Source organism: Erithacus rubecula (genome assembly GCF_903797595.1).
Source record: "Erithacus rubecula genome assembly, chromosome: 6".
NCBI classification, from domain to species: Eukaryota; Metazoa; Chordata; class Aves; order Passeriformes; family Muscicapidae; genus Erithacus; species Erithacus rubecula.
Window position 1 is genome coordinate 58212002 of NC_136688.1, and position 23179 is coordinate 58235180.

The window sequence follows — 23179 nt, forward strand, 5'->3', positions numbered from 1 at the left end:
CCAGAGTGTGCTGGGTGAGCCCCTCTCTGATTTCAGGTATTGTTTCCTCTGCAGTGAGGCAGGAGAAGATCCAAAAGGTGCCTCTGACTTGTGGCATGTGATGTGATCCCAGACAGGCATTCATTAATAATTCAGCACAGCCCCCTGAACATCCCAGGCTGGTGTCAGACTGCAGCCAGCAGATTCAGCTGGGATGTTTTTGTGGGAGAGAGCTGTGCTGTATCCTCCTCTGTGCCAAATCCCTCCTAAAATCTTAGCCAGATGGAAGAAAAAGCAATAAATTGATATCCTGATGCACACAGGTCTCTTTCTAAATGAACAATCATTTCCCATTCTGCCCCTGACCTTACTGGTCCATCTGTGGTAATGTAATCTTGGGTTTTAGTGTCCTCAGTGGGTGACTTTGTTTCACATCTGTGTCACTGTAGCCTCATATTTCTTTAATAATAAATGGTTGCAGCAGAGATCCAAAAGACTCATTGTTGCATAGTAAATTCAGAGTTGTCACCTTCCTTATACTGTTAAGTGCTTTTTTTTTAACTGATCTTCCCTGTACTTACTTGCAGGCTAATTGTAATTCTGTAAATTATTGATAAATGTCTTGGCAGAAAATGCCTTTAGCCAGGAGAGATATAATTTACTTCCATCATTCCAAGATTTCTAAGGATGTAGTGCAAATATTGCACTGTAAAAGTGGAGAAACTTCACTGCCCACTCTAAAATGATGGAATAGTTTATGTTGGAAGGGACATTAAGAATAATCTCGTTCCAATCCCTGCCATGGGTAGGGACATTTCCCACTAGAACAGGTTGCTCAGAGTCCTGACCTTGGAATGGCTTCATGGTTTGCCCTTATACACCTGTTTAAAAGAAGAATTAATGACTAACCTCTTGAAATTTGGGACAAGTATTATCTTTTACCAGAGCTCTCATCCCCTTTGGATTGTTCTGCAATGGAAATACTCCTTTCAGCAGTAAAAGGCACCTGGTTCAGGTGTGTTGAAAAAAAAAAAAAGATGGGAAGCAGGAAATTTTAAGTTGAGATTGTTTCAGGACTGGTTTTGCATATCCTGTTGAACCTAATAGTAAAGGAGCTGCTTAATTAAACCATGGCTGGCTTAATTAATTTGATTGCCCTTGGATGTATTCTCAGCTTTATAAGTGATTGGTTAGCCTGGACCTAAACTTCATCTTGAGCCCAGTGACTTGTTAGAAATGGGTTAGACTCAGCTTTTCTCCAGCAAGAGGGGGAGACTCAGGCAGATCCAGAGATCCTTTTTCTGTATCAGTTTTTCTGTTCCCACAGCCTCAGCTCACTCTGGCCTCTCATCTGTTGTTGTGACACTGCTCTGGCACCCCTCAGTGATTCCATCAGGGGATGTGACAGCTCCTGTCTCCTGGGGGCTCAGCAGCCTCACCAGCTCTGCTGGCACCTTCTCCTGGGCCAGGTGGAGCAAAAACTCCTCATCCTCCCTTTCCCAACCCTTCACAATCCACCCTTGAGCTGCTGCTCCTCCCTTGGCTTTCAAGGACCCTCTCCTGCTGCTCACACTGCCTGCTGCCTGCTGGCTGAATTTCTAATTTGCACTTTTCTCCTGAAGTTCTCTTGACATTTGGGAAGAGCTGCCTGCAGAGCTCACCATTCCTCAGATCTCCTTCCCATTCCTCTCCCACTGCAGGAACAGGCTGCAGAGGGTGCAGAGTTCAGGTGTTCTGCACTCCCTTTCCTTAGGTACCTGTCTCTCTGTTTTATTTTTCATGGGCTTCACACTGTTCATGTGGGAAGATGGTGAGGATCCTGTGGAGACAGCACAGAGAAAGGAGCAGCACTCAAGCTCAGTGTTACTGCTGTGCTCAGGTGCCAGCAGGGGTTTTCTGCTCCTTGTTTTCTTGGGGAAATAAAAAAATCATTTCCTGGATATTGAGGGGGAAATGTCATTTTCTACACTGTGCACTGAAAATCCACTTCAACCACAGTGAACTTCCCACAAAATGGATCAGGGGATGGAGTTCTGGATCTCCTTGGTGTAGTTTGTCTATACACAGTTCCCAAATTCCTTCTGCTTTGCCAGGAACATGCCATCCATGCTTATTTCTGCTGGTGTCTTCAAGGCTGGTTTTCTTCAGAGGAGGATATTTGGGATGCTGGTGCTGGAATTTAGGGGTTGAACAGCTGTTTAGGATGCTGGTGCTGGAATTTAGGGGTTGAACAGCTGTTTAGGGTGCTGGTGCTGGAATTTAGGGGTTGAAGAACAGTTTGGGGTGCTGGTGCTGGAATTGAGCAGTTTGGATTTTTCCAGCCAGGCACAGGATGCTGTTAATGCTCTGCTCAAAGAGGCAGCAGCTCTGGATGTCTCACTCCTTCCCCAATTCCTTGTTCCCATCCTCATCCTGCAGTTCAGGCTTGCCCAACACCCAGGAGGTGATAAAAGACATGATTCTGCTGCCCTTTTTATCAGTGTCCTTCAGCCTGAGGTGACAGGGATGTGTCCCCTGACTCAGGATCCCCATCTTGGCTTTACAAACCCATGTCTGTGCCTCCAGGATTCCTGAATGGATGGCACAGGCTGTTATTTTTTGACTTCTTGGAAGTCACATAGCTGGGAAAGCAAAGGGCATTTTTGGCCTCATCAAGTCCAGCCTCCTGCTCCTTGGTCAGCACTCTGGTTTTTGGCTTCCCCCTGGAATTGCATGACCCTCAAGCCAGCTTTCCATGAATGTGCAGAAAGATCATTCCTTAATCTGCCTTTAATTTGGTTTCTGAAGGGCAGAGAGCTTTTAACCTCAGTTAGGCTGAATATGAGCTGCTGCTTTCTGAGCAACTTGATCCTGCAGGCTTGGGTTTCCTGCAAGGAGGATTTCTTGGCAAAACTTCAGCTGATAAAGGGAGATAATAATCCCAGAATGGTTTGGGTTGGAAGGGATTTTGAAGCCCACCTCATTCCAATCCCCTGCCATGGCAGGGACACCTTCCACTGTCCCAGGGTGTTCCAAGCCCCATCCAGCCTGGCCTGGGACACTGCCAGGGATCCAGGGGCAGCCACAGCTGCTCTGGGCACTACCCACCCTCAAAGCCAAGAATTCTTCCCAAATATCCCATCTATATTCCCCTCTGTCAATGGGAAACCATTCTCCCTTGTCCTGTCACTCCAGGCCCTTTCTTTGAAATATTTCAGTGTCCTCAGGCTAAATGAGGTAGGAGGGCCAGCTGGGAGGGTGGGATTTGATACAGCTTTTCTGGAAGAAATAGGAATTGTTCCTTTTTTTGCAGTGTTTGGTTTGCTCAGAAGCAGGCAGGTAAAGGTTCTGCATTCCCCTGCTCCCTCTGGAGGAGCTGGGGGTGATGGAGCAGAGCAGCTGACAGGGAAAAGCATCAACTCAGTCCACTGCTGCCTCATTTATTCTTTTGTGAGGTATTGAGCTTGTTTAAGTCTGTGGGAGAAACTTTAGGAGATGGGCAGAAACCCTTAAAATGGGCTGGACAGAAACTCAAGGAATCTCAGGGCTTTTTGTAAGGAAAGTCCTGTGGAGAGCTGGGATGGAGAAACAGCTCCCAGTGTCCCCAGAATGAGCTGGGAACTGGGAGGGAGGATGGGTTGTTAGGAAATATCAAGCTGTAACTACAAAAGATTTGAAAGCAGTTCATGTTGCATTTACTGGACTAAAACCCTTCTCAAACCAAACTTTTCTTTCACAAGTTGGAATATTTTATGAAGACAAAAAAGCAAATCAGGATGCCTTGGATTGGAAGGGAAAAACATCATCCAATAAATATTACCTTAATTTCATATACTGCTTAACCAAACAAGTTTTTAGCTGGGAATTGGAATGAATATTCATTTTCTTTTTGGTTCCTTTTGTTTTCCCCCCTTTTTTTTCCTTACTCTGCACCACAAAGGTTCAGTTTCTAATCTTAGGACTGGCACAGGGTTGTTGGCAGGACACCCAACATGCATTAAGTGCTCCCTGCAGGTGGAGGGCTCCTGGTTTTGGCAGAGCAGCAAACCAGTCCATTCACAGTGCCTGGAAATCTGGAGCCTTTCCCACAGCAGACCTTCCACTCCACGGTTACCTCAGGGATTTGGAGTTTAGGAATGATCTCCATCAGATGATTTGGTTGGATTCTGGTCTGTAAAATTGCAAATGTGCATCTATTTGGAAATCCATTGAACCATTTCTTTGTTATGTCCATGTTTGTGCCTGACTTCCCAATAAAAGCAGGTTTTTAAGGAGGAGGAGGATTAAAAACAGGGCTGGACTCAGTGTCCAACCAGGATTTCCCAAGAATATTCTGTTTTATGCCCTCAGATTGCAAGATCAGATCTTTATAATGGAAATGCCATGATGCCAGAAGATTATTTACCCATTCCTGGCAGGGACCCCCAAACACACTGATTTTAACTGATTCTTGCTACATTGTTCTGGATTTTAATCCAAACCTTTTTAAATGGAAAAAATACCAGCCAGCCACAGCCCATCCTGATTGACATTTTCAGCTCTTGCTGAAACCTCTGTTCATATGTGGAAGTTTGTACCCACAGTCTGTGTGGACCAAATGGAAGAAGAGGCAGCATCACAGTCAAAAATACTTGAAAATGCTTTTTCTGATTCTCCTTTCTGCTGCAAGGCTCTGCTAATGATTTCACAGTGCTTCAGGCAGAGGGTTTGCTGTGTGGATTCTCACTCAGTAAAATGTGTATCAAACACTGGCACTTCTGGTGCCATTCATATTTATATTCACTAATGACTCAGGCTCTTGAAAAATCATGTTGAAATTATATGTTCCATGGCTTTAATTTCCTTTGCTAACAAGGGAATGATTTGCACTGGCTTGTTTGTCCTCCTCCCTGCCACAGCCTGGAAGCATTGCTCAGTTTCCATGCTGGGATTCACAGGCAAAGCTGCTGCTTTTTCTTTTTTTTTTCTTTTTTATTTTTCTTTGCATTGGCCAGTTCCCAAATTTCATGGTTTCTAGTGTTTCTCTCTAAAATACTTTGGGGAAGCTGTACCTTTTTATCCTATAGTGTAGGGTTTGGAGCAGATAAGCTTCTCAGAGACTGCATGAACACAGGACCAACATTTATTTGTTGCTGAGTACTATAGGATTAGTCTGTGTTGTTTAAGAACCATGTTGCACCCCTGCTTTTCCCCAAACCTATAACCACAAAACTGGTTTTTAAAGCAGTGTTTATATCAAATGTTCAAATTCTGGCTCTGTCCCTTTTTTGCCTTTTTTCCTCCTATATCATCCTCTTACCTGAGATGAGGATTTTTATTTTTTTAGCAGCACAATTTCATTCTGATTCCTTGGGAATCATTTCCAGCAGGTGCAGGTGTAGGAAGGGAAGGAGGGCAGGGGGGAGGAGGATGAAAATTGATGAGTTCAAACCTGCTTGCAGGTTCAAACCCAAAAGCAATTTGAGGATATTTTCCCAGAACCCATCCAGGCTCTCACTGCAGTGTCTGAGCACATCCATTTTAGGGGATTTCTCTCTTCCCAGTCCCAGTGATAGAGGGAGAAGGGGTATGAGCTGTTAGTGGGGGGATGCTGAGGTTGTAGCAAGATGTGAGTTGATTCCAGGTCATGTGTGGCTCAGGCTCCTTCCATCCTCCTTAAATTAAAAAAGGAGCTGAACCTCTTGATACAAGAAGACTGCTCAATGCAGTGCTGCAGAAAATGGAAGAGAATCCAGCAAGAAGGGAAATAAATGCCAAAATTTGTGCCAACAATTGTTGCACCAGTGAAAACCAGGTGTTGCTCACCTCAGAGGGTTCAGTACTTCAAGCCCAGCTGCCATTTATTGAGGTGTTTATTTCAATTTGATGCTTTGAGCTGTGCAGTGCAGCTGTTTTTAGGGTCACCATGTGTCCTGTGTGGCTCTGGAGGGGAGGGATGAACCTCTGGATCACCACCAGGCAGCTGCTGCTGGCCATGGGATTGTGCTCTTCTTCCCAACCTGATTTAACAGGAATGGGTCAGTGTGGGGTGGGAATGTTCCTGAACATCAACTGGAGCACCAAAATGTTGATACTTATAATGGTTTTGAAAGCAAAACCAAGTCAGAAATACAATTTAATAGGAAAACAGAGAAAAATAAAATACATGCAATAGTCGAAAATAAAAAGTACTGACAGTCAGAATACAACCTGACACCTCTCTAGTTCAGGTGGTGGTAGCAGTCCAGATGAAGTGGTCTTGTTGAAGCAGTGATCCTGTAGAATGGTCTGGTAGCTCTTGTCCTCTGGAATCCAGGGGGTAAGAGCTGCTTTGGTGTTCTAAATCTCAGTTTTTCTCTGTGTAGGAAAGGCTTGGCTCCTCTCTCTGGGTGGAGCATCTCCCAGTGGGATGATGTAATTTTATGAGTCATGCACTGGGACTCACTGGCCATGAACAGGTGATATCTCCTGCAGAAAGGATGTGGAAAAGATAAAGAACATTGCCCCAGCTGATTTTTAACAGTTGTCCCATTAGCAGAGGATATCTCCACAGAGATAAGAATCTCTGCCCCACCTGGTTTTTAACACATGGCCCATTAACAGGAGATATCTCCTGGAGGGAGGATGGGGAAAGATAAAGAACATTTCCCCAGCTGGTTTTAACAACTGGCCCATTAACAGGAGATATCTCTCACAAAGAATCACTGCCCCTCCTGGTTTAACAGCTGGTGCTAGAATACACACTTTTGGGCACATCTTTCCATTGTAAGGCAGGACAATGCTGAAGCCTGTGCTCTCCCTCCTGCCCAGCTGGTGAAGGGGCTGCAGCAGGAGCTGAACCGGCTCTACTCGCTCTTCTGCTCCCGCAACCCCGAGTTCGAGGAGAAGGGAGGGAAGGTCTCCATCGTGTCCCACTCCCTGGGCTGTGTCATCACCTATGATATCATGACTGGCTGGAATCCAGTCAGGCTCTACGAGCAGCTGCTGCAGAAGGAGGAGGAGGAGCTGGAGGAGAGTTGGATGAGCTACGAGGAGCGGCGATTGCTGGAGGAGCTGTACATCACCAAACAACGGTAATGCCCCTCTGACAGGGGTCAGAGGAGATAAGCACACCCCTGATAACACCCTCTGGGTGTTCCCAGAGCCCACCAGGGCTGTTATCTTTGGTGGCTGCTGTTCTTCTGCTGGGGCTGGGTGGTGAATGCTGAACACAGTGGGTGCAGGGAGCTCTGAATCCACACAGAGCCATGGAATGGTTTGGGTTGGAAGGAACTTCAAGATCATCCAGTTCCAACCCCCTGCCATGGGCAGGGACACCTTCCATTATCCCAGGTTGCTGCCAAGTCTCATCCAACTTGGCCTTGGACACTCCCAGGGTTGGGGATATTGTGGTGTTGTGAGATACCCATTAGGGAATCTAAAATCAGCAACTTCAGTTGCTCAAGTGGGACATGACAAATGATGAATCACAAGTTTTTGGTTCCTTCCTGAAATCAATCTGAGTATTGGTGAATTGGGAAGCATTAATATAGCAGCAGCCCTGCTGTGGTGGGAATCAGGCTGTGTCTCACTAGGGATGGGTGCAGGATGCCTGTGTCAGCTGCAGGGCTGGACTAAGTGCAGGATTTCTGAGAAAAGGGGAGTTTAGAAACCTAATGAAGTGGTGCAGTGATAAGATGACCCTTCAGGCATGTCACAAACATGTAATCAGGGAGAAATGGCTCTGAAATCACACTCTGAAATCCCAAGTATCATTTGACACTGGCACTTCTGCACAGAATGAGTGTCTGTCCCTTCTGTGAGCAATTCAGTGTGAAATGCTGGGAAATAGACTGATGACATCCTGTAACCTCTAGAGTTTACTGGGACTGGAAACAGCTTTACCCATCCACATGTGTGCTTTGTATTGTAGCTCCTTTTTAAATTCAGGCCAACTAGAAAAGCAGAACAACCTTTTTTTCATGGGAGTTGAAAGGGTGGGACAGCATCCTTCAGAAATTCCACCTCCATAGTGCCCAGATCATTTCTTGTGGCCTTATTGTTGTTTGGGGGGTTTAAAACAAAATAAAGGAGGTGATTTGGCTGCATAATCACCAAGGAAACAGGAGGTGAGTCAGCTACTCCTGAGGAAGGAGGGTGGGCAGATGCTTGGGGTGGTGAACAGGGGGATTGTCATGTCTTGATTGATTCCTTCTGTGGCCAGAGAAACAGGATTTGACAGACATTTGATTCTTAATGAGTTGAGCAGGAAATACTGACACCATCACTCTCTCTTCCCAGCAGACAAAAGTGTTGGACCCCACAGGAATGCCTGTTTGCATCAGAGAGGTTAAAGCTGCATTTTTTATTGGATCTCAGAAAGATCTCTATTTTCTAGGTTGAGAGAGATAGAAGAGAGGTTACATGAGTTAAAGGCATCCACCATATCAAAGCCACCTGTCTTAAAATTTAAGGTATGTATGTTTAAGAGGTTTCTACTGATTTTTTTCACACCTGCAGTGTGAGTCATTCTGCTTTTATTTTTTTCCCATGTCCCTAGACATGATTTTGGCAGAATAATTTGGATGTTGGATGAAGTGTGTGTACTATATGTAAAAATGTTGATTGTTATTTATTGCAATTCTGTATTTGTAATAAATTTTGAGCAGCCTGGTCTATGGGAGGTGTTGCTGTCCATGGCAGGGGTTTGGAAGGAGCTGAGCTTTAAGGTCCCTTCCAACCCAAACCATTCTGGGATTCTAATATATTTGTTTATATTAAATTGTATGTAAATATATAGATTGTAAATGCATTTAATACATAAAGCTACTTGTTACATTATGCACACAGTTCTGTGGGAAGGTAAAAACCATTTGGCACATTACATCAATCACTTATTTTAAACAGTTTCACTTCTACTCCATTGAATAATCCATCTTCCTTGGGGACTCTTTCTAGCATGTCACGTCTGAGCAAATCTGATTGAATTTCCTCCAGGAGTGGATTTTCCTTCCAAATTATTTTGCTCTGACAGCTAGCACACTTTCAATCTCATGAAGCAGACTGCTTGCTAATCAGCTGTGCAAATTGCTAGAATTCCTTATCTTTGGGAAAAGGCATTTTCCAGCTCCTGGGTGGGATGTGCAACAACTTTCTGCTCAACTCCATCTTGCTCAACAAGTATTAAACCATAAAAATGTGACATGATAGATGGGAATTAAATGCATTATTGTTTCTTAACTTGCCATTTTTCTTTCCTTATGAGTTCAGAAGGGTCCTGGAAGCCAAGGTCAATGGTGAGCTGTAAAAAAAGAGGAAATCAGCCATAATTCATGTTGTCACAGCCTTCTCCTTTTCATCACCACTTGAAATGTGTCAGGCTATTATCTCTTCCATCAAGGAAGCTGAAGTCAGACTGGTCCTCCCCCAGCTCTGGGAAAGATTATTCTTCACTCAGTTTAAACTGAAGGGTTTTTGGACAATTGATTTTTAGATGGAGAAGGGAAAAGTGGAAAAAAAATTTAGATAAAGACTTAGGTAGATAAACTTTATCTACCTGAATAGATGGGATAGATCTGTCACCTTCAGGTGACATTTCCACTCCAGTTCATCCTTTTTCTTGCCCTTACTGACAGGGAGATGTTTTCTTTCTGTGAAGCCTCACACTGGTGACTCCCATGGCTTGAGACAGAACTCCAGAGGGAGAAGTTTTCCATGGAAATGATGGCAAGGGAATATTTCAGCAGTGTCTGAAATAGAATTTCTCATCAGCAGCCAGTCCAGCTCACTGAGGGTGACTGGTTTGTTGAAAGAAAACAGCCTTGCTCAGAAAGCAACCACCAGCTCTTCTGTGGACTGAAAAAAAAAAAAAAAAAAAAATTAGGGTTCCCAGGATGGGACAGAGTCACTGGTGCCACATGAAGAAGAGTTGAGCTTGATGTTGAGCCAGCAGAAAGGTTGTTTTTGGCAAGACAAATGAAAGAAGAAATAGAGCAGCTTGCTTGGTTCATGCTTAATATTACAGAAAATGAAATTATTGACTCCATGGGGAGGAAAAACCCCACAAAACACACATGGGGTGTATTGTACTCTAATAAAATATTGGACAAGCCACCAGAGTGGAAACTTGAGGGGGAGGGATCTTTGCCTCTCTTCCTCTGCTTCTCCTCAAAGAATGGAATAGATGCTCCTCTAGACCAACAGGAGCTGTGGGGGTTAAAAGCAGAGCCAAAACCCCACTGTAAATTTAAGATTTAGAATCACAGCCCTCTCCCCATGAGCCTTGGAAGAGGAGCTGAAGGATGAGGGGCTGAAGAACATGGGAAATGGTGTGACACCAACCCCTGCATGCCTCTGGTGTGTGAAAATAGGAAATTTGTTACTGCAGGATGATTTTCAGTCATGGTAGGGAAGAGGAGAGGATGTACCTCAGTTGCTCCTTTGCACTGACACAGAAATCCATTTAAATCTGGCCTTGTAGTGTCCTGGCCCAAAAGACCTCAGGGTTCCCCAGCAGCTCTCACTCAGCCAAGGCTGCAGAAACTCCTCTGCAGGAAGATCCAGCTGTGCCTGCACAGGGTGGCTCTGCTGCCTCACTTCTGTTGCCTCACTCAGCTTTTTAATTTTTTTTTTCACTTAATTATGAAAATACTGCAGTGCTAAGTTGAATGGATGACTACTTGGCTCAGCTTCTGCTTAAAATACAAATAAATTCATTAAGTGTTGTGTTTATGAATCATAACCAGGAGAGGAGTGCTGCTCTCAAAGGTCATTTTGCAAACATGTCTCCTGTGTTGTTGAACATTTGCAGGAAAATGCTCCATTCCTGATTCCAGGAGAAACACCAAAATTTATAAATATTTTCTAGAAAGATTTTGATCTTCTATTCCTAGTAGGTTTTATAATACAGCAGCCTGATTTTCAGCCACCTTACAACAGCACTGACATTAAAGGATTAAAGGATTTGGGGTTTAGAGTCATAGAATTAAGGTTGGAAGAGACCTGTCCACCACTAAACCATGTCCCCAAGTGCCACACCCACATTAAATCCCTACAGGGATGGGGACTGCAGCACTTTATCCATAGAAATGATGGGACAGCAGTGGGACAAAAGCCACACACCACTGAAACCAGTTCCCTTTTGAGGCTTTTCCCAGTTTCTTTTGAGTGTCCTGTGCTAAGGGCAAGCTGGCAGCCACTGTCTGATTCCTCCCTAAAGCAGAAAAAAACATAATTGTCCCTTTCAGATGCTTGACAGGGAATATCAGATGGACAGGGTTAGGGGTTACTTACTCAATTTTTAAAGGATTGCACTGGGAATGTCTCTTTCTGTTGTGTTTGAAGATTAAAAAGCTTTTTGTCCAAGCTGCCAAAACACAAGATCTGTGTAAAACTTGGGCTGAAGAAAGGAAAGGAGCTTTGCACCAAGTGACAATTTTAATGACACACCATGCAATAACCATGCTGAAAATCCAGTTTTTTATTTTTCCATCAAGTTGGGACTCCTTTTGGAAGGAAGAGGTGTGGTGCCAGTGCCAAGACAGAGGAGGAGGAATGTTCTGTGCAGCACTGGAATCCAAGAGATGAAAAGGGCCATTATTCCTCATTCCATGTGCTGACATACAGGGAAGGCACATGGCATTCCAAGGATTTTACATTTAGCAAGAATTCAGCAATTTCTCTTGCTGCCTGAGCATGTGATGATGATAAAATTAATTTTCCAAGTAAGAAAAGAAAGGTTGAAAGGAGATTTTGACTTAGGGAAATGTCTTTTTTCAGCAAGTTTTCCATTTGATGGCTTTGGGAGGGTTGCTGGTGGGGGGTCAGTGTTGAATCCTGGCCTCAGGTTGATTTTAATGACCCCAGAATGCAGGTTCAGTGATTTCCCAGATGTGGCAGCTCAGATTTGCTCAGTTGGTGTTGGAGGCAGGTTTGAGAGGGAGGTCACAGCAGCTTTGGGTGACATCAGAGTGTCTCAGTGTCCTGGGACATGGTGGCACTGCTGACAAACACCATTCTGTTCACTTTGCACCAGCTGTCTGCAGCAAGAAAATCATGGAGAGCTTGGTAGGGTAAGAATGAGAAGGTCTGGCAGGAAAATCAGGAGAAATCAGACTCATTTCTTGAGTGTCTGCTCCATCCTCTCCAGTGCTGATGGACCTCTCTGATTTCAAACACCCAACTTGATTTTTGCTTTTAACACCCCAACATGCAACCAAGGGCAGTTTCATTTCTTGATGTCACAATGTTTGAACCCACTAAAACTTTGAATCCCCCTCATTAAAATCAGATGGAGAGACAAACCCAACCCATGTTGGGAAGCATCATTCCCATCCTTATTTAGCATGGATGCAATCTCTCCCCAGGTTGAGAATTTCTTCTGCATGGGATCCCCCCTGGCAGTTTTCCTGGCCCTGCGGGGGATCCGCCCTGGCAGCAGTGGCAGCCAGGACCACATCCTGCCCAGAACCATCTGCAACAGGTTATTGAACATCTTCCACCCCACAGACCCCGTGGTGAGTCTGGCATTGCTGCCTCAAGGTTTTACCTTGCCTGGTTCTGACCTCTGGGATGGTGTGGGATCTTCAAAGTGTGTGAGACAACACCAGTGTGTTCCAGCAGGGGATGTTAGTGTTTATTATACAATAGCTTGGAGTTTAGAACTGTAAAATTAAATTTCCTGCAAATAATTGCTGTAAATAACATGTATTTTGCTTCTCTTTTCATAGCAATAAGTATAAGATTTGGGGTTATTCTGATTTTTTTTTTTCTAAATAACTATTTCTTCTTCAGACAAGGATTTTGTGTTTAACTTTCCAGTTTCCATTTAAACATCCAAAGATGTTAAAAAGGCTTCACAAGCAGTTTATCAGATAATATAGAAAAACAAAAACTGGGGGTTTTTTTCCAAAAGGATCCTAAAAGTAAAAGTTTGTTGGTAGAATTTGGGAGAGGATTATTGGTGTAGCTTTGCCTTTTCCTTATTCCACAGCAGCCAGTGTTGGCTGTTACCAAATCAGATTTTGAACCTTGAAAACTTCTCTGATGCAAGTTTGATTTGGAATTTCATGTAGAACAATAATTTGGGGATACTTTGCTATTTAAAGTAACTGAATTTAAATATATTCAGACTTCAGTCCAAACATGGTCACATTCAGCTCCAGCTACTCCAGAATTTTCATGGATTATCAGGAGCAATTGGTTCCACTCTGCAAATAGTAACTTCACTTAGTTCTGAAATAAAGAAGTGCAGGATGCTTTTCTACATCTAAGTGGACAAAGAGAAATAAACAATCAATATTAAAAATATTTTTAAAATAAACATAACTCATGGTTTGCACAGGGAACAACAAAGAGCCATCAAGCAAAAGGTTTACACAGCCAGTTCCTCTTTATTGTGTTAGAATCACCTTAACTTGACATGAAGTTTGTTCTCTAAGTAAAACCATCTGTGTATTAATAACAACATATAGTGCCAGTGTTGTAATCCAGGTGTTGCAGAGATGGGCAAAAAAGCTCACAAGCAGCTGTGCAACTGATAAATCATCCAGGCTGCAAAACCAGAAGTGAATATTTATTTATTTATTCACTAAAAGTGAAGCAGATCATAACACCACTGTTAAAGGTTATGTTAAACCTTCTGGGCTTTGCTTAGGACAAATATTCTGTGTTTGAGGTTGGAGAGAGCTCAGGATGGGAAGGGAAAGTGATGTATTTTTTTTTCCCAGTGTGGATTCCCAATACTGATCTTCACCCCAAACTCCCCCTTTTCCAGGCCTACAGATTAGAACCCTTAATCCTGAAACACTACAGCAACATCTCACCCGTGCAGATCCACTGGTACAACACAGCCAACCCCCTCCCTTATGAGCACATGAAGCCAAGTTTCCTGAACCCCAGCAAAGAAGCTACCTCAGCCCCTGAGCCTGAGAGCAGCTCAGCTGCCCCCAGCCCCACCACCTCCCCTGTGCTGCTGCGACGCCACTATGGAGAGTCCATCACCAACATTGGCAAAGCCAGCATCCTGGGTAATGTCCCTGGGGATGGAGGGCAGATCCAGCATCCTGGGGAATGTCCCTGGGCAGGGGAGGGCAGATCCAGCATCCTGGGTAATGTCCCTGGGGATGGAGGGCAGATCCAGCATCCTGGGGAATGTCCCTGGGGATGGAATGGCAGATCCAGCATCCTGGGGAATGTCCCTGGGGATGGAATGGCAGATCCAGCATCCTGGGGAATGTCCCTGGGGATGGAATGGCAGATCCAGCATCCTGGGGAATGTCCCTGGGGATGGAATGGCAGATCCAGCATCCTGGGGAATGTCCCTGGGCAGGGGAGGGCAGATCCAGCATCCTGGGGAATGTCCCTGGGGATGGAATGGCAGATCCAGCATCCTGGGGAATGTCCCCTCTGTTCCCAACCTGTAAATGGGATTTCAAGCATTTTGGATGATGTCCCCAGCCTGGGAATGGAATATCCAGCATTTTGAGTAATGGGGTTGGAATGGGAGATTCAGTATTTTGGGTAATGTTCCCAGGCAGGGGATGGAGATACAGCATCCTGGGTTAATGTTCCCTCTGTTCCCAAGCTGGAAATGGGATTTCAGGCATTTTGGGTAGTGTTCACTCTGTCCCCAGGCTGGGATATTCAGCATTTTGGGTAATGTCCCCAGCTGGGAATAGGAGATCCTCAGGGAGCTTTGATGCTCCCTGGGGTTGGGGAACAGCCCTAAGGAAACTCAGATCTGGAGCCAGGCTGGGAGAGCTGGGAATGTTCCCCTGGAGAGGAGAAGGATCCAGGGAGAGCTCAGAGCCTAAAGGGCTCCAGGAGAGCTGGAGAGGGACTGGGGACAAGGGATGGAGGGACAGGACACAGGGAATGGGACACTGCCAGAGGGCAGGGATGGGTGGGATATTGGGAATTGGGAATTCTTCCCTGTGAGGGTGGGGAGCCCTGAGGTTTTCCAGAGGAGCTGTGGCTGCCCCTGGATCCCTGGAAGTGTCCAGGTTGGATGGAGCTTGGAACAACCTGGGACAGTGGGAGGTGTCCCTGTCCATGCCAGGGAATTGAAACTGGATGAGCTTTAAGATCCCTTCCAACCCAAACCATTCCATGACTCCTGTCCCTTGCACAGAATCAGAGAGTGGCTGAGGTTGGAAGTGACCTCTGGAGATCATCAACCCCAACCCCAAAATCCTCACTGGTGGTTTCAGAGAGTTCTGTAGGTGTGTGGCTTGGTTTAATCCCAGCTGACATTTACTTGGAAATAAAAATCAGTTTATGTGCATTGGAGTCAAAGCTTGGGGCAGATGATGCAGTTAATGCCATTGCTGCCTTATTTTTGCCTGCCTGATTGAAATAATATCCCAGTGATTGAACAGTTTCCACTCTGCTTCTTGGGAAAAAAAAATTTAATTTAAGCTTGTCTTCTGATTCTATTTTCTGGTATTGGCAAATAGCAGAAAAATCCCACCATATAACCCATTAGAGTTTCCTTTAACTCATGATTCTACAACAGAAAATTCAGGCTGGTTTAATATAAAGTCTGCTCCTTTCTGGCTTTCTGAGTCAAAATAAGCCCTGGTTTAAGTGAGCTTAAATTCCCTTCACTGGAGCTTATACTTGATCATGCACTTGCAGTTTTTGTTGACTCAAGGCTTTTCTTTAGCTCTCTGTGTGGGATTTGGGAGAAGCTTAGTGCCAGGAGTCTTCCCAATCAAATAAAAATATAAAAGCAGTTTTTCTTCAAGTAGAAATATGTGGAATTTCAGAGCAGAGTGGCTTTTTTGGGGGGTTTCTGTAGAAAATTTAATGTCTTGTCCATGAGGTGGCAGCAGAGTCAGGATAAAACACAACAAAACTAAACTTTTATATTCCTCTTCCTGAGCAACCAAAATAGTCCTTTTAAAGGATGATGTAACATTTTTAAAGGTCTGTTAGGACACTGAACCCTTAATAAAAGAAATGTCTTAAATATGCTAATGGGATTTTTTAAGTGCAGAAGGCACCAATACTGTTACAAAGCATTTTTATCTTAGAATTTATGAGAGAGGAATCACAACATATCCTTCAAAGTACCAGATTTCTCTCTGCAGGTACTTTTTTTTTTTCTTTTTTTTTTTTTTTTTTCCCTTTAACAACAGCTTCCAAATTAGGGTTTTGTACATGAGATGAGTTAGGGAATAAACAGAACCCACTCCAGTCAGATGTTCCCACTCTTGGAAAGCACCAGGAGTGTTTCCCATCCTTCAGCTCTAATTAATGGGTGCTGCAGTGACTTTAAATTGCAGTGACTTTAATTTACAGTGACTTTAATTAGCAGTGACTTTAATTTGCAGTTTGACTGATGCATCTTTGCTGTTTTATTTCCCCCTCTGTGCTGGCTGCAGGAGCTGCCAGCATTGGGAAGGGCCTTGGTGGGATGCTCTTCTCCAGGTTTGGCAGGTCCAGTGCCACCCCCCAGACCATGGAGGCAGGAAAAGATGGACCTGAGGGGGATGACAAGAAGGCCACCACTGTTGGGACCCCACCTTTGCCACACAGCAGCTCGGGGTTCCTTGAACCCACAGGTGAGTGATGCCAGGGAAACAAGAGTGGGGTGGGGGGCTGGAAGTGCCAGAACTGCACATGAAAGGATTTGCTGTTGTTTGCTGTAAAGTGATAAATGGTGAATAGCAAGGTCAGCTTGGACAGGGATTGGAGCAACATGGGGTAGTGGAGGGTGTCCTTGCCATGGTAGGAATGAGATGATTTTTAAGGTCTCTTCAAACTCAAACCATTCTGGGATTCTGTGAATCTGTTCCTGGGTTGGATTGGAAGGGACCTTAAAGCCAAACCCATCCCATCCCACCCCTGCCATGGACAGAGAATTCCAGAATGGTTTGGGAAGGGACCTTAAAGATGATCTGATTCCAACCCCCAGTGGGGCTGAGATGGGAGAGGGGGAGCCCAAACATCTCCAGCTCCAAGGACCCACATCCAGTTTGTTCTTGCTCATTCTGTGACTTCTCCAGGACCTCCAGACAGTCAGGATCTCATCTCACACTGGTCCCAGGCTGTCTCTTAAGGGCAGATCTGTCTCACCATCCCACTGCTCCATTCTGGTTTTCTGTTCCTGTTCTCTGCCAGCAAAGCTCAGACTGCTTGGAAAGCAAAGCTGTGGGAAGAGGGAAAGGAGAGCAGCTCTGCTGAATTTGGATTTGTGATCTCCTTCACCTGCTGGTGTCCCTCACACCTTCCCAAAGCCAAAAATGAGCTTGTGCTGCCACCAGAGAATCTCAGAATGGATTGGGCTGGAAAGAACCTTAAAGCTCATCCCATTCCAGCCCTGCATGGCAGGGACACCTCCTGCTGTCCCAGGCTGCTCCAAACCCTGTCCAGCCTGGTCTTGGGCACTGCCAGGGATCCAGGGGCAGCCACAGCTGCTCTGGGAATTCCATCCCAGTCCCTCCCCACCCTCAGAGCCAGGAATTCCTTCCCACTATCCAATCCAACCCTGCCCTCTGACTGTTTAAACCCTTTTTTCTGCCTAAACTCCCAGTTCCCCCATACATTTCCCATCCTGAAGCACTCTGGATTTTAGGACATGTGTGATTGGAAACAGAAGCTGCCCTTGTCCTGATCTGAACTGCTCAGAGCAGAAAGTGCAGTTTTAGCAGCTGGGTTTTTTTGAAAAGCATAGGTACTTCCTGTCAGGAAATTCATCCTTGGATTTATTTCTGAGCTGCCCCTTGGCCCTGCTGTAGGACACAGGGGATTTTGGGGTTTTTTTTTTTTGCAATGAAGGAGTCACAAGTGTCCTGTGACAGCATTCACATGATGGATTGCTGTCTGCTCATAGTAATTGCAACAGATAACCTGAGTCAGTGTCTGAGGGCAGGAAACCTTGGCTTAGATGTGAGGGAAGTAGAGAAGCAGGACAGGGAACATCACAAGGGGGTTATTTTGGGGGAGGTTGGCACACTGAGAGTTTCCTGCATGGATCCCACACCCCTCAGAGCTGGAATCCCCTCCCTGCTCCTCAGCAGGAGAAGGTGGAGCAGAGGCCAGCAGGGCTGGGGCTGAGTGATGCAATCCCCACCAAGGGCTCTGCTGGGCTTTGGCTGCTGCCCAAACAGCCTCTCACAGTGGCCTTCCTGCACAGCCACTGGGGTTTTTTGGATAAATTCTCCTTCTTGGAGGTGACTCTGGCTGTGTGCTGGTGTTCCTGGCTCCTGTGCTTGCTGCAGAGTGGGGCAGTGCTGCTGGGGCAGCAGCAGGTCTGGGTGATGCTCCCTCTCTGCTCTCCTCCTTTCTGAGCCAAGAATTGAAATTCCTTAAACTGCCTTTGATAAATGGTTCCATTTCTGACTCAGTCTGAGCCTTTGGCTTTTGTAGCTCAGCAGGCTTTTAGGGTTTTGGTTTTTTTTTTGTCCTTTTTATTTTCTTGCTCCTCATGGAGATTTTCTGATCACTGAAGTGCCTCAGCAATAGGTTAGCATTGGCCCAGTTAAAATGCAGTGGTAATTGCTTTGGATGTGGCATTAATCACAGCAGCCATTGAAATAAAAGGGTGACTGCTGAAATATTCTTGGAATAATCAGGATATTAAAAGGGCAGAGCTGTGGAGGGATGACTTTGCAGGAAGGGTTTGTAGTATTGGGTGTAGTCTCCTTGTGTAGACAATAAAAATGCAAGAAATCCATTCATTTCAGAAAGTTTCCTAATGGGGCCTCAGCATTGCTGAATATTTCTCTGTAGTTATCATAACAAGTATAAATAAATATATTTATAGAGTTACAATAAGGAAAACAGCTGCTGGAAAAAGAAAAAACTGTCTTTGCTCAAGCTGAGACACAAAGAATCATTCAGGTTGGGAAAGAACTCTTAGAGCAGGTTTTTCTCTTTTTTTTTTTTGCTTTTTTTTAAACTGAGCTCAGCACCACTCTTAGGTTTGTGCTAAATTCACGAGGTGTATTTCTATATTATTAAATCTTGGTGTAGTTGAGTGCCCTGTGACATGCAAACCCAGATTGTGAGAGCTGTTTGTGTGACAGAACCAGAAGCTGAATCTCTCAGGTGTTTCTGCAGCTCTGACCCCCCTCTTGTTGCTCTCCTTGTTGATTTTCCAGTGGAGCTGGAGCACAGGATCGACTTTGAGCTCAGGGAAGGTCTCGTGGAGAGCAGATACTGGTCTGCAGTCACATCCCACACTGCTTACTGGTCATCTCTGGATATTGCCCTCTTCCTCCTCACCTTCATGTACAAACAAGACCAAGAAGAGACTGACAAACCCAACTTAGACACTCTGTGAATTTTTGGCTGGGGGAAGGAGAGGAAACTTTCAAAACCAATGGCACAAAGTGGATGTTTGACTGCAGAGCTGCAGGAGCTGTGGGCATGGAGGTTTCAGGTTTAAGTGCATGTTTGGGGGGGTTTCCTATTTCTAAAGAGAAGAGGTTATTTGTATTTCAAAGCACTTTATAGTTTTCAACGTTTTGCAGTGCTGAATTAGACCTGAAAGGATTCCAAATTCCAGTCAGTGTGGACTGTGCAAAGAGCCAAGACAGAATTGTAGCATCCCATGGGCAGTTGTGCTTGGGTGACATCCTTGTTAATGACCATAATTGCTGTTTAGTTCATTAAACTATTAAAAAAAAAATTAGTGGATTTTAAAAAAAAACAACAACAAACCAAACCTAATTTGATTTCCATTAACAAAACAAAAATACATGTTCAGTACAGACCTAAACCTGCCATGTGCTGATGTTTTATGTACCCTGTGTCATTTTTCCAGGACTTTATTCAGCTCCACATCCAATTATCCCCACATTGGAAGCCCATCCTGACTGCTGGCTTCTGAGGGCCTATCCTACATGACACATTTAGAAACTAATGCTGAAGAGGACATAAAAAAAAAAAAAAAAAAAAAGAAAAAAGCATGAGGCAAATATTTGAAATACTGTAATTATAATTTATTATTCTCTCTAATCGTTTCATTTTATTCCAGTGTATAAAACATTACTTTTTTACTGGTTTCTTTTGACATAATTTAAGAACCACATTTATTTTCTACAGTGTTAAGACTTTTTCTCAGAAATACATATCTTTGTACTACTATTCAAATGAATATATGGACACTGTGGCACACTTTAAGTATTTTTTCATTAAAAATAAATATTTGTGGTTTCACACAAATGACATCAGTCACGTTCTTCTCAGAGGTAAGTGCCTTTGCTTTTTCAGGTTCCAAGTGTTTCTCAGGCACATTGGATTGGTTTGCAGAGGATCCAGCTGTCCTTTGTTTACCATAATTAAATCCATACATGTGTGTGTTTGTATAAAAACATATGGATGTGTATATTTATGTGCAGGGGGACAGACAGCACCATAAAATAAACTTGGTGAGGCCTGAGAATACCAACATTTAGATGAGGTTTGTATCTGAAACTAATGCAGAAGTCAAGAGGGAAGTTTGGGGATGAAAGGGAACAATCTCCAAATAAAACACCAGAGGGTCAGTGCTGAGATTTTAGCAGAAATGTGGGATATTTGCCCTCAGAGCTGCCTCTGCCTGAGGTATTTATGATCTGGATGGCACATGTGGGAGCTGCAGAGCCTAAACTCCAGTTAAACCAGCAGAAAGCTCAGGCTGTGCTGAGGGTGTGTTCTCAGTGTGCACAGATGTGGCAACATCTGCCCAGAACAGAGGCTGGAGCTTGGGAACCCCAGAGTTCCCTGTCTGGGGGGAGAGGGTGGCTCTGCTCCCAAATTCTATTTATTTGGGCTGCTCCTTCTGTGAAAGAATTGAGAGTTAGGATTCTCTGCTGGATTTAGGGATTTAGGAGTAATTCTGAAGGGGGGAAAACAAAGAGAGAGGGGAAGGAAAATGACACAAACAGCACTGCAGTGATCCAATATCCAACACTGCTGAAAGGATCTGGCCTTGGTGAGGATCTGGGACAAATTCTATCTGGCCTCAGAACTGGAGCTCTCCTGCCTGACCTGTTTACCCTGGTGGATGAGCAATCCCAGGAAAGGAAAATAACCCCCTGAGAGGAGGAAGCCTCTGCTCCAGCCAACAGTTTACAGGACTGGGCTCTCCAGATAACTTGTTTAATCAGCTCCTCCTAATGAGGACAACACAAAAAGGAGAATCACCTTTTTTATTTAGAACATTCATGGTTGGTGTTTCTGGGTTGTGGGGCTGCTGCCTTCTCCCTTTTTCCAGCCCTGGATCCTCTTTTAAGGGCTGTAAACAAAAGGGGTTAATTCCTGCAATTCTTGTGGTCTGTGGAAGCCCTGCTGCTGTCCAGGACATGTTTCAGATTTATGGAATAGCTGCTCCCCTGGCCTCAGAACATGCTGGTACTTGCTGAGTGCTCTCCATATAAGGGAGGAGATCTGACTTTGAGGTCTGTGCCCCTTGGAAAATCAGGGGGAAGGCAGAGCTGGGGAGTAAATCATACAGCTGGGAGGAGAAGGGGTAATGAGAGCCAATACCTGATCATCCCTTTGTGTTTTCCCTGAGTTAATGGGTGTGTTTGTGATTCTGATCTCCCAAATATAAAACACACCTTGAAAGAATCAATGGGGATTTATCCTAAATTGTATGCAGAGATGGTGAACAGGCTTTCACCTTTTCAACCCTCAAAAAATGCCCCTCATCCTGCTGCAGAGGTGGAATCCTCCTTGCAGAGCAGATGCTGAAGGTCCTGGAAGGGTGGCCCCGTTTGTGCAGCACTGAATTCAAGCAGGGTCAGTTCTGCTGCTTCAAACTTTCTGGTTCAGATGCTCTGTGGCACAACACAGAGCTGGAATGTCCTGGCTTCCAGTTGCTGCCTTGTTTTCTTCTGCAAGGGCCATGTTGAGTTTTCCAAGCTGTGTTGAGTGGTGGTTTTTCTTGAGAAACCAAGATAAGAGGAATGTTCCTCACTGCTGTCACTCTGATACCGACCTGTTTACCAAACTTGGCCTTGAGGGCTTTGTCCAACTTCATTGCTTACAGTGGTTTAGCTGCAAGGTCATTTTTGCAGATAATGAGCATGAATTTTATTATTTTTCTTAATTCTGTCCCTTTGCTCCTAATTATTCTGTGCTGGTTCTGCTGCAGCTTCCTCTCCATTTGCATTCATTCCCTCCCTGCCTCAGTGCCAGAGTTTCTGGAGTCAGACACCCTTTGCTTTATTTCACCATGGACAGTCTGGCTGGCCAACTTCAATTATTTTATCTCCTTTCCTAATTAGCATTATCAGGCTTGGCTAAAACATATTTCACATTCCCATACTTCTATTTTGCCTGGTTTCCACCTGTTTTTCCTGGTTTCCTGCTGTCCTGGTGCTCTTTTCCCACATGCTTGGCTCCTGAGCTGATTCTGCTGTACCTGATTCGTTGGGAATTTATTTATTTTGTTTTTCAAGCTGAGTTCATGAATCACTGTGTCAACTGTTTGCACTGAGTTAGTTCAATGTACATTTGTGTGCCCTCTGCCAGGCGAATTTATTTGGATTTTCTTGTTCACTGTTTTCCTGTTATTAGCTTGGAGATGAGATTTCTGCTTCCACACATCTTTTTTCTGCTGAATTTGGACTGCAGGTGATTGACCTGTACAGGGTCACCTCCCCAGGCTCTGCCAAACATCTTCAGAAAGTGTTTACACACCAAGGCCCAGTTTGATCTGTATTTAATAATAATTCTCCTCCAAAAAGTTCCCCACCATTTCTCTTGGTTTGGCTTTTCCCTCCCTCTTCCATTGGTGTTTTTTGTGCTTTTGTCTCTTCCCCACTGCACTCCAACCTGCTCTGAACTGCTGGGATTTCATTCCTGCTGGAACCAGCATTTGTTTCGTGCTTTCTTGAGCATCCTCAAGACATTTAGGGGAAATCTTGGACCCTGTTTGAACCCCTAGAGGCTCATCCTGTTTTTTGGATGTGTTTTTTTTTGGATGTGTCCAGCTCCCAGGGAGGCTTTGCAGTGTTCTCTCACTGCATTTGTGTCGCTCTGGCTGCTGCTGTCAGCTCAACCCAGCACTGACAAAGCACTTTCTGTCCTTGTCAATGAATTTTGGCACTGCAGGCGGCAGTGGAGCTGGGCTGGGCTCTCCCAGGGCTGATTTCTTGCTCCTCATGTTTCTCCTGCACCCCTGGGGACCCATTTGACCCCCACTTTGCTATAGAAATCCAATGTTCTGTGTTTCCCTGCGTGCCTTTGCAGAAGCTCCAGAGCTGGCAGCACAGCTCAGAGTGTGTCAACACTTCTCCTCTTGCAAGAGAAGTTCCAATCCGTGGGG

General features: G+C 44.8%; 1 protein-coding gene across 2 annotated transcripts in view; it reads left to right on the forward strand.

Moving 5' to 3' along the window:
- The window catches only part of DDHD1 (DDHD domain containing 1), a 60651-nt gene extending 40563 nt beyond the window's left edge, over nt 1-20088 (forward strand). For both annotated transcript variants that reach the window (XM_079307823.1, XM_079307824.1), the window contains 6 exons: nt 6748-7010; nt 8315-8390; nt 12282-12431; nt 13691-13943; nt 16302-16481; nt 19023-20088. In XM_079307823.1, the coding sequence (XP_079163949.1) occupies nt 6748-7010; nt 8315-8390; nt 12282-12431; nt 13691-13943; nt 16302-16481; nt 19023-19204 (1104 nt within the window). In that variant the 3' untranslated portion in view covers nt 19205-20088. The remainder of the gene's footprint in view (nt 1-6747; nt 7011-8314; nt 8391-12281; nt 12432-13690; nt 13944-16301; nt 16482-19022) is intronic.
- Nucleotides 20089-23179: the final 3091 nt, after the last annotated feature.